General features: G+C 38.0%; 1 protein-coding gene across 1 annotated transcript; it reads left to right on the top strand.

The window, feature by feature from the left end:
• Window positions 1–562: 562 nt before the first annotated feature.
• On the top strand, window positions 563–3,216 carry LOC143922164 (E3 SUMO-protein ligase ZBED1-like). The gene is made up of 5 exons (XM_077445390.1): window positions 563–729; window positions 849–917; window positions 1,067–2,261; window positions 2,355–2,910; window positions 3,143–3,216. Exons 1-5 carry the CDS (start codon window positions 563–565, stop codon window positions 3,214–3,216), a joined length of 2,061 nt encoding a protein of 686 aa, XP_077301516.1.
• Window positions 3,217–11,421: the final 8,205 nt, after the last annotated feature.

Below are 11,421 nucleotides of genomic sequence, written 5' to 3'. Positions count from 1 at the left end.
TCGCCTTCATATGGAACCACAAGTCTGATGGTCGGCTGTCGCTGATCTGAAGATTCGCCATCAGTCTGTTGATGCGATTGTCGTGGCTGTCCGAGAACGCCTCTACCAATCTTCTTTTGGTAGTTTCATAACGGTTTCCCTTGGCCTGCTCCAAAAGGATGTCTCGGATGAGCGGGAGGAACTTGTTGTCGAGGAGTCCCACGACCGTGGCGAATTTCGCCTCGTCCGACTTGATGAGCGCGCACGGAAACTGTGTTTCGAGTCGTGCGAACCACAGCTCGGGCGCTTCGTCCCAGAAGGGCGGAACGCGCACGGCTATCCTCGCCACTTCTATCTCTGCTCCTGAATAGGCTTCTGCCGCGGGGGTAGAGGCGGGGGTGGCGGCGGGGGCCTCGTCGAGAAGGCCTGTGATGATGGGCGCCATGCTTGTACCGTACGTTTTTGACAGCTGCGTGTTTTGACAGCTGCGTGTTTTGACAGATGCGTGTTCTTGTTTTGTAGGGGTCACCAGTTATGGAGAGCAGGCGATTGATTGAAACGCGGTGTTCGGCTTCGGGAAACAATGTTTATTGGTTCAGGTACAGCGAGTGTGGGAGACGAGAGAGGTGTTGTCGGTTTCGAGGTCCGAAGGGAAGAGATGGCTTCTCGTGACGCGCTGACCGCCCTCGGGGCGAAAACACCTCCGTTTACGGCCAGCCTTTGGGGTTGCCACAGTTCCATAGTTCACTAGTTCGTGACCGAATGAGTGAGAGTGGGACGGCACTACACTAATACTGCCGCTCGCTCACTGCACATGCGCGTCTTGTTCACTCTTACGATCTAGTTCGTTCGCGAACTACACAAGACAGTTCGTTCGCGAACTACACAAGAATTTCATTAGTTTGTGACCGAATGAACGAGAGTGACGTTAACCGAACGTTAAATAAATTTTAAAATAATAAGACACTGTCGTTATCAAGTAGCTTATGCTTCTAATGTATAATAACAATTACTATTAACAATTAATTAATTTCTTTAATATACTTTAAAAATAGTTTACGTATAGGGTTAATGTGTTTTGTTATAGGGTATTTGTTACGATGTCATCAAAAAGAAAACATAGCCCCTTGTGGACTCATTTTACAGAAGACATTGATAATAAAAAAGCGAAATGTAACCATTGTTCAACAATAATAAGTATTGCGGGCGGATCGAATGGTAATTTAACCCGACATATGAAAACAAAACACCTTTTGATCCCATTAACTGCTGAAAGACAAACACCGATATTACCTAGTTTAAACTCACTTCAATCAAGTCAAAGCACATGCGAATCGGAGAATATAATTTCAGCATCATCAAATATAGTAGACTCCCAACAATCGATGACCCAATACATTCGTAGACCACCGCCAGTTCCAAAGATTGAGCAAATTGATAAACAACTTGTCAAGATGGTAGCTAAAGGGCATCACGCCTTAAGAATCGTAGAAGAAACAGAATTTCGTAAACTTATTGAATTAGTTTCTCAATGCCCAGGCTATAAACTACCATCAAGAAAAACGTTATCGGAAAATTTAATGTCAAGAATTCACAATGACGTCATGGCTGAAGCAAAAATAAAGGTACAAGCAGCACCAGCGTTGTCTCTTAGTACTGATGGTTGGACGTCTAGAAATAACGACAGCTATATAGCTATTGTAGCTCATTTTATAAATGAAGAGACTAAACTTCACTCAGTATTACTTGGTTGTATCAATTATAAAGAGCGACATACTAGTCAAAACTTGTGCGACTTTATGAAAGTTGTTATGGCGGAGTGGAACATTTCACACACAGTTGCTGCCATTGTTAGCGATAATGCAGCAAATATCTTATCTGCTGTTAGACTTGGTGATTGGCGGTCCATCTCATGTTTCGCTCACTCTCTAAATCTTGTTGTACAAGAAGCTACGAAAAAGATATGTGACGTTTTGGGAAGAGTTAAAAATATTGTCGAGTTTTTTATTCGTAGCACACAAGGAAAACATAAATTGACTGCTACGCAGCAGCAAATGAATTTGCCTGTTCTTAAGCTCAAGCAGGATGTACAAACCTGCTGGAATTCCACTTTTGACATGCTCAAGCGAATAGTACAGGTAAAGGATGCAGTGATTGCTACCGTTGCACTTCTACGCCCTGATTTAACTTTAAATGAAGGGGACTGGGAAGTCATAGAGGAAGTTTTACCGTTACTCAGTCCATTCTACGAGATTACCTTAGAAATAAGTGCCGAGAAAAACGTCACTTTATCTAAAATAATAATTTTGTGTAATTTACTAACAAATTTTTTACAAAAACATGTTTCTTACAATACAAAAATAGTTGATGTGCAGTCTCTGCTAAAGAAAGGCATGGAAGATCGTTTAAAAGATATAGAGAAGAATATGTTATACGCAGAGTGTACGATTTTGGATCCTCGATTTAAGACGAGGGGATTCAAAAATCAAAGAGCCTGTGAAATGGTAGTACAAGCCCTTAGAAATAAAATCGGCCAAGTACAATTAGTTCAAGGGGGTACTCCAGAGGCTGTTCCTACTTCCAGCGACGCATCAACATCTATACCTAGTAATAAAAATAGCTGCATATGGGATGAATACGACCAAGAAATACAAAAAATTACTAGGCCAGATAACCAGCTTGCTGCTGGCATTCGCGAATTAGATAAATACCTAAATGAAGAGTATCTAAATCGTAAAGAAGATCCGCTTCAATGGTGGCATGAACGTCGTTTGATATACCCTCACGTTTACGCGTATGTTTTGAAAAGATTTTGTGCCGTAGCAACATCTGTGCCCTGCGAACGCGTTTTTTCAGCGACGGGTCAAGTCCTTAATGAACGTAGAACACTATTGTCATCGAATAAAGTGTCCAAATTGATATTTTTACACAGTAATATGTAATATTATTTTTCCATTTTATTTTTTTTTTATACATACGATCTCACTCAAACAAGTCATTATGTTTAATTGTTAGGTAACAACTTTATAAGTGTAAGTGATATTTTTTACAAGAACTAACCAGTACCTAATAGTAATATAATTGTTGATTATTTCTAAAAAACTATAAAAAATTTGATTATTTTTGTTTTCTTTTTTGCGTCATGTGTTATTCTTTCATCGAGCCAAAACGAGCGAACAATCTGCGAGTGAACGATCTGCGAGCGAACGAACGAGCGAACGATCTGCCTTTCACTGATTCGAGCTGGGAGCTGACGAACTAGAAGAGCGAACTAGTTCGATTAGGAGCGGCGAACTAAACTGAGAGATCTGATTTGCGAACTACTATGCCCAAGCCTACTGGGACATGTCCCTGTCAACGCGGACGTATGGCAGCCCTAGTGTACGGGCATGTCGATTAGTGGTGTTGGCGTGTGCGTCGAAATGAGCTGCGTCGTTCGCATATTCGACCAATCGCTATCGCCGTGGGTGAACCCCCACTCCCAGCCATTACATCGGAAGCGCTGCTCGCAGTCGGCAGAAGTGGTGCGCCCATCGCGGTGAGTGCACGTCGCTGGGCTCTCAGCTCTGAGTTCGTGCCAATGCGGACCGCAATGTTCGCCGCCATTTTCCGGCAGAAGTGCAGCGGCCATCGCGGCGGGTGCGCGTCGCTGAGCTCTGAGCTGCCGCTACCCGCCCCCCCCCCACCACCACCCCCAACCCCCCGCAGGTACGCTATTATTGTAGCTTTATTGTTGCCCTTTCGATCGTTGGTCGCGTTTGCCGTGGGGTGGGGTTGATTGCTTTCGTCGATCGATTGCACAAGTGCTCGTCGATTGATTGCACATTTGCCACCAAACAATCAGAGCCACCGCGACCTTGGAATCGCGTCTCGTCATCCCCCTCGACTGTGGCGTCGTTTCCTTTCCGTTTCTCTCTCTCTATCAATATTACCACAATCGCATTTTACATTTTGTGCTAATGCAGATCGCAATGTTCGCCGCCATTTTCCGGCAGAAGTGGTACGGCCATCGCGGTGAGTGCACAACGCTGAGCCCTGAGCTGCCCCTCCCCGCCCCTCCCCTCCCCCAACGCTATTATTGTAGCTTTATTGGCTACGTTCACACTACCGATATCTACACCCGACATTTTCGAATTTTCCATATCCAGTTCCTTTATTGCAACCCGTGGTTGCTATTTAGGAACTGGTTATGGAAAATAGCCATTGTTGCCGCGTTTCAATCGGTTGGTCGCGTTTGCCGTGGATTGATTGCTTTCGTCGATCGATTGCACAAGTGCTCGTCGATTGATTGCACATTTGCCACCAAACAATCAGAGCCACCGCGACCTTGGAATCGCGTCTCGTCATCCCCCTCGACTGTGGCGTCGTTTCCTTTCCGTGTCGTTTGCGCGCTTCGACGAATGCCTCGAAATATACTATATATAAAAACGGACTGTCGCTAAATATATATATTTGTATATTGGACGATCAACCGTCAACCAGTATGGGGAACAAAAATTTTTTTTTTCATTTTTTTCAGTTCTTTCAGCTTTTTTCATATTTCTCATTTTTTCAGCTTTTTTGTGAGGTTGTGTCCTGAGGTTGTGTCCAAATATCATCAGGTATTTTCGAAAATCCAGAGATTGATAAACTTTCCAATGTGTTTTAGTGTGGCTTTTTATTTGTACTCATTTAATTGACTTCTAGCCGATCCTGAACTGCTGATAAAATTTCCCGAAGTTGTATCCAAATATCACCAGGTATCTTCGAAAGTCCAAATATTGTTAAACTTAATTGTGTGCTTTAGTTTGACTTTGGCTTTGTACTCATTTGAAACGTACGTTTCTATTTCAGATAGTTGCTGATAACAAACGGAGTCTCGAAAGAACGCGGTCATTTCCTGAAAATGAAGCTGTACTTCCAGCCGATCCAGAACTGCCGATACAATTTGCTGAAGTTGTGTCCAAATATCATCAGGTATTTTCGAAAATCCAGAGATTGATTAACTTTCCTATGTGTTTTAGTTTGACTTTTTATTTGTACTCATTCGAGTGACGTTTTTATTTCAGATCGTTGCTGATAACAAACGGAGACTGGAAAAAATGCAGTCTTTTCCTGAAATGAAGCTGTACTGCTAGCCGATCCTGAACTGCTGATAAAATTTCCCGAAGTTGTATCCAAATATCACCAGGTATTTTCGAAAGTCCAAATATTGTTAAACTTAATTGTGTGTTTTAGTTTGACTTTGGCTTTGTACTCATTTGATTGACGTTTCTATTTCAGATCGTTTCTGATACCAGAAGGAGACCGGAAAAAAGGCGGTCTTTTCCTGAAAATTAACCTGTACTGCCAGCCGATCCAGAACTGCCGATGCATTCTCGCTCGTGATGAGGTTTGTACCATCGCTGTATGTACGTCAAAAACGACACACGTCCATCATTGTCATCGTTTCATCGTATTCTCCAGTGAATTCGCTGCATTTTTCTTTTATAATTTAGAATTTGGTATCTGCGAGGTGCCGCACCCATTCACGTGTGGTCTATTTTATTTCCAAAGTTTTTGTGCAATTAATTTGTACAATGAAATGTACAGTTACCTGCATATTAGTAAATCGATTCTTATGTCGTGAGACGCCAATACGACCAATTATATTACTATTACTATATATTAATCTACTGTGTGAATCCACATAGTGGGAACAGCTCATTATAAAAGTAATATTGAAACGTGTCATTGGGTCTTTGGTACTTTTAATGTACTACATATCTTAATATGGTTGTCACCTTTCATTCGCGCTTGAAACCAGATACTTTTTCACCTAGATTGCTCGTCAAATATTGCATCATTTCGAAACTGCCATTGTCAGCGATTTTGGAAAATGTTACTTTGCAAGACAAAAAATTTCTGCAAATTGTGGCATTCGAAATACTTTTTCTATCCTCTCGACAGTATCTTATCGCGCATTGTCTTTTTTAAGGAATTTTATACTCCAGTCTAGAGTTTGAGTACCAGTCTAGAGACCATCCATACTACGTGGTTGTGGGTATATCCATTACAAAGAGGAGTGTCTAAACACACATCAGCTAATTGTCCTCGTCACACATGTTCTTTTTTCGCTACTACATTGGAAAATATGATTCGTCCTCCTGGACGTCCTAATTGTTGGGCTACCAATTTTAATATTTGCTTCACCGGCAGCAGGAAATTTTAAAAGCCACAGACACACAACTACGGAATATTTTTCAAAATGTTCTCCCACATACTCGGCGTTATTGGCTCTATCTTATAAAGCTGATTAAACTTACAAGAAACTATGGCATCATTTGGCAATGAGTATTGTTGTCGAGTAGCTATTACGATACTTTGAGGAGCCTCTTCACCGGTTGCTATTTACATAGGTCTGAAGCTTTTCCAACCCATGCCTCATATGTAGAGGTAGGATAGTCACAGTGCTATCCATTGTTCGGCAAACCTTTAACAATGCATTTACAACCTTTGAACAATACACGGCCCCCTCAGGCTCCGGTGACTACTCATATAGTTCTCTGACAGTTCTTTAGAAAGAAAGAAGTATCGTCCTGGCTATAGACATAGAATAACTATATGTTATTCTATATGTATGGTCCTGGCACTTTCTACGATGGTTCGGTAGTCCTGGCACTTGTCGGAAAGCTCTCCTTTCTAAATGTTTTGCCCTATGGGTATTAAAAGTACGTCGCTATTTTTGCTAGCCTCTGGTTTGTAGGGAGTAGCATTTAAATCCCAAAGTGATTGAGTTGCGGTGGCCACCTTTATTACTTTAATTACTTTTTATTTGTTCTCTATCGACACCAGTCTTCCATCTTTTTTGTGATAATAATGTATCATTAATAGTCTAGGTAAATTTTTTTGCCGCCACATTTTCATGTCTAATCGAATCGACGGCACGATGGACAACCTTCAAATCACTAACGTATCTTTTTCCAATAAATTTAGAACGAGAACGCGTTGAATCATTCATCGATGGATGTCAATCGTGTCCATGTACCTAATTAGTACATAATTTTATTTTTTTTTATCTTAAAAAAATTTCTCACGTCTAAAAGCTGTTATATGTTACATAGATTGCAGTTTACCGAACATGGGGACGGTATATAATCGGCTTCAACTAATCTTCTCGCAATACTCGGTTCAAATACAATTGACGGCTCGATGTAACAATCGTCATAAACGTCGTCATCATCTATGCAAATTCTATTACTGCACACAGATAGACGATCTACATCATCGTTAATATTTTGGTCGGAAAGTCTGATGTTGCGTGTTTCAACACGAAAGTCTTTTTGACGTATCATTCTAAAACCGCCGTTTTAAAATTCGCTGAAATTTTCATGTTGCATACCGCTAGGTATGGAAAACTTCTTTAAATTGCACACAAGAGTTTTACTATATTATATTTTTTGCATACGCGATATTATAATAGTTGGACTAAGGACGCCTGCAAAATCAGTTTGTTGGTGATTTTGTGTAATTAGTTCTTTTTTACAACTTATCCGACTGCAAATAGCGGTGGCTTGTGCCAATTATTGAATGTTCAGCTTTGAATCTGTGCAAAAAAGTTTGCTCACTTTTGGAATGTAAATCATTACGATTGATCGCATGTTTGACTAGACAAAAAATCACACTGTCTTCTGATTCCAATTTGTCACATAAGAGCAATATAAGAAAAGTAAATATTTATTTTGGTTAAATCATTTGCTATAGTATTTGTTTTTATTATTTGTATATATGACTAAAAAAATTCACCATAGCCCATACAATAATATGTTGTTTACATATGTAAAAAAATCTATTGTTTTAAAATCATTTTGAGGGCTTTAATTTAAAATCATTAGAGGGCGTTATTGTAGACGTGTCCTTTGATTTGGCCCTCTTCGTTCCTCTTCTGCCAAATGAGATATGTTAGCTCGTCCGAGATATGTTATATATGTATGTAGATACCGCATATCTATTTTGAATCTCCCCAGCACATTACACAAGCAGTGTGACTAGTGACTACACATACCTTTTTGAGGCTACGAAACACGCTTGGCATCACACTAATCCTTATTATTTCCAGTCTTTAATGGCTCAGAGTATGAATACTGAACCGTCTTGAGTGGCTGCGGCGAACGATTGATTGTTTTCGCAAGGAGCCATACCGATGACGGGTCCTGCGCCACGATTAAACATCGATTTCGATCTAAACACATATATTTCTTGATAACTTTATGTTTATTATAATGTATATCTCAGTGGCAATATTATAATAACAAACAGCTTACCTATTAACTAAGCTTATTCCTTCTAATTTTGCCAAATCCCAAAGGCGAACTGTGCCATCGTTCGAACTGCGAACTGTGCCATGTACTCATGTATCTAGGTACATTGAGCAAATGAACAATGAACGGCGCAAACTAGTTCCGGTCTCTAATTATTACATTTCCCTGGAATTTTATCATTAAAAATTACATCAAAATCATCTGTCAGATCGACGCGATGACAGCTGGCTATTCCGGCACGCATTTTTGCCACCCATACGCTGTTGTAAAACATAATTGTTCAACATTGAATTTGTAAATTCATTATATTTTCATTAAACATATGTATGTTTTTCAAAGCTATTATATGTATATGTATGTACATACATAAAATATGTACACATAATGTATTCAGAATAATTTCCGTAAATTTTCTCATAATCCTATTATCGATTTTTTTATTGTATAATACTATCCATTCCGATATGGGCTCATCGTGATTTAATTTTTCCTTTCAATAAAGGCGATCCTTGAAAGGAAATTTCATCGCGAGACTTTTCAATTACCTTTTCCGTAATACTCCACACGGAAAATTCAATCGGAACGCTGGCGCCAACATTGATTAATCCCTCGCCGTGAAAGGCTGAAAATAGTCTCTTATTACGTCGCCAATATATTGATGTGTATATATATTATATATATTTTCAGCTACAGGACGAATATAGACCACCTGGCGAGGCTGATAGAAGATCAACCGACGAAATCTCTAGATAGAGTGGTACATGTAGGTACATATTTATATCTCTAGATACATGTAGGTACATATTTATGTATATGTAGGCTCAATTACTAACTTGGACTATCGTCCTCCCCAACATCGGTAATACCGGCTCTGGCTTTTATCTGATTGTATAAACGATGTTGCTGCTCACATCCCAAAACGGAGGATAGCAGACAATTATAAATTTTTCAAAAGAACTTCAATTGCCGAACCAAAATCCGCTAATTTTACAGCAGCTCCCTTGCTTTGCTCGCTAGCAGTAAATTCTCAGGTTTCAAATGTTCGAACCGTCGGAATTGTTTACTTTTAAAATGAATGCCAAAAGAATATTCGCTTTCAAAATTGATGTTCATTTGGTTGTGCTTTCAAAATGTTCCCACATGAGCTTCTCGTTGGGTATTTGCATTGGATTTTACAGATAACATTGCCGACGGTTTGTCTTTTGTAGCGAATACAGTAGGCGGATTAGGTTTGGAGTTCATCGAACTTACACTTATGTGTGTAAAAATTTCTTAAGAATGAACAGTACAGAAAGCCAGTAGATATTTGGGCTTGCGGAGTAATTTTTTATATTTTATACTTGTCGGCTATACAACAAGATAAAAGCCAGAAAAAAGAACATCGTAAAAGCCGGAGCCGGTATTACCGATGCTGGAGATGACGATAGTCCAAGTTGGTAATATAGCCTACATATACATAAATATGTACCTACATACATGTGTACTCTTCGTATATATTTGTAAATTTTTGTGTAAAGTTTGTATAAAGTGTAAGTTCCACTAACATTTTGATGTTTTCTGCGTTTGCTTTGCCTTTAATATTCACCAATCCCAAATACATAATTTTCAAAATTATCATTATCGTCTCCAATAACATGAACTGTCACGTTTTATTATCTACTTAATGTGCAATCTGTCTATTCATCTACCGTAATAGAAAATAAACGATTATTTAATGTTATGGAACTGTTGCCAAACAGTTTTCACTTAATTTTAAATTACATTACATTCATAGATTTAATGTTGAATAATATGTTTTTGAAGAAAAAAAGAGTATATCAGTTAAACATTGCCATTGTGAATAAGATCAGTGATGGAGTTGCGGTCGCCATGCCTCTTATATTATCATATATGTAATATTTGTATGTAGTTTTTGTCATACTGGGTCATAGTGACACAACAGTTGTACCAAAACCTTATATTTATTTCCCAACTACTCACCAAACAAATTCTTTATAATATACATATTATATATTATATTTGTATGAAGATTTTGTGGTTAATAGATGTGAACAAATATACCTACGTATATAAAAAGTTGTATTCGTCTGCAAATGGAACTTTAAAGACCTGTACATTTTCCACTAATTAAATTTACACGTAGGTGTGTACGATTTCTGTTGGTGTATTTATGTATGAATATATACGTATGTGTATCTCTTATTTATGTGTTTGAGGTAGAGTTCATTCCATTTGCAAAACAGCATGTATAATTTTATTCAAAATATAAAACAAATTTATTTGGTATGGGTTTGATGGCAATCTACATATATGGTAATTGTAAAAATGTATAATAATCATGTTTTTATTTATAATTTTTGTACATATCTTGATCTGTGTAGTCCACTAGTTGCTTTGCAGCAATCTGGATGACGATTGTGCATGATTAATTTAAATAAATAAAAATAAAATTTGCAAAAGAGCGTAACCTATTTAATTTAAAGTAAAAATAGCGTTTGCAATTTACCTTTTATTTGTAATGGGTTTTGAATTTATATTTTGTAAATGTGGTGTCAGTTTGATCGCATTTGTACCCGTGTGTCCAATTTTACTTGATGTTTTACATTTATATTTGTTAATAAAATTGAATTTGTCAAAAAAAATGTACAATGTGGTATTATTTGTAGTCTGATGTTTTTCATTATATTTTCACCGTTTATTGTTCAGAAATGATGTTTTGCTTTTATAAATGTAAATAAAATTGAATTTACAAAAAAAGAACACTATCGTATTGTTTTCAGCCTGATTCTTTTAATTATATCTTTTACAATGTGTACCCAAAAGTAGAAGAATAAATGATTAAATTGCAGAATATCCACAGTAGAGTAAGTATAAAATTCTCATTATGCTTCCTTACCAAAATCTCAATTTATGATTATGAATAAGGATTCATTTATTTCAACATAATTGACAGCACGCCTAGAGGTTGTGATCGAGAAATCTCGAGAAATTTTGATTCTCGTTTCTCGAGAATATTTTAATGTGAAATTTCGAGATTCTCATTTTTCGAGAATATTTTATTTTGAAAATTCGAGATTCTTGTTTCTCGAGAAAACGTTAATTACAATCTTGAAAATATCGAGAATATTTTAAATTTATCACTACACGTTTTTGTTCAATAAAC

This window comes from Arctopsyche grandis, unplaced genomic scaffold (genome assembly GCF_051622035.1).
Source record: "Arctopsyche grandis isolate Sample6627 unplaced genomic scaffold, ASM5162203v2 HiC_scaffold_578, whole genome shotgun sequence".
Lineage (NCBI taxonomy): Eukaryota > Metazoa > Arthropoda > Insecta > Trichoptera > Hydropsychidae > Arctopsyche > Arctopsyche grandis.
This window is presented reverse-complemented; position numbering and strand designations above follow the sequence as displayed.

What these genes read in the sequence shown, in the direction of transcription:
- LOC143922164 (XM_077445390.1), top strand. Translation starts at nt 563, where the DNA reads ATGTTTATTGGTTCAGGTACAGCGAGTGTGGGAGACGAGAGAGGTGTT. An exon ending in GAGAGTGACGTTAACCGAAC is followed by an intron (nt 918 to 1,066) that starts GTTAAATAAATT and finishes GTTTTGTTATAG; the next exon opens with GGTATTTGTTACGATGTCAT. An exon ending in AAATAAGTGCCGAGAAAAAC is followed by an intron (nt 2,262 to 2,354) that starts GTCACTTTATCT and finishes GTTGATGTGCAG; the next exon opens with TCTCTGCTAAAGAAAGGCAT.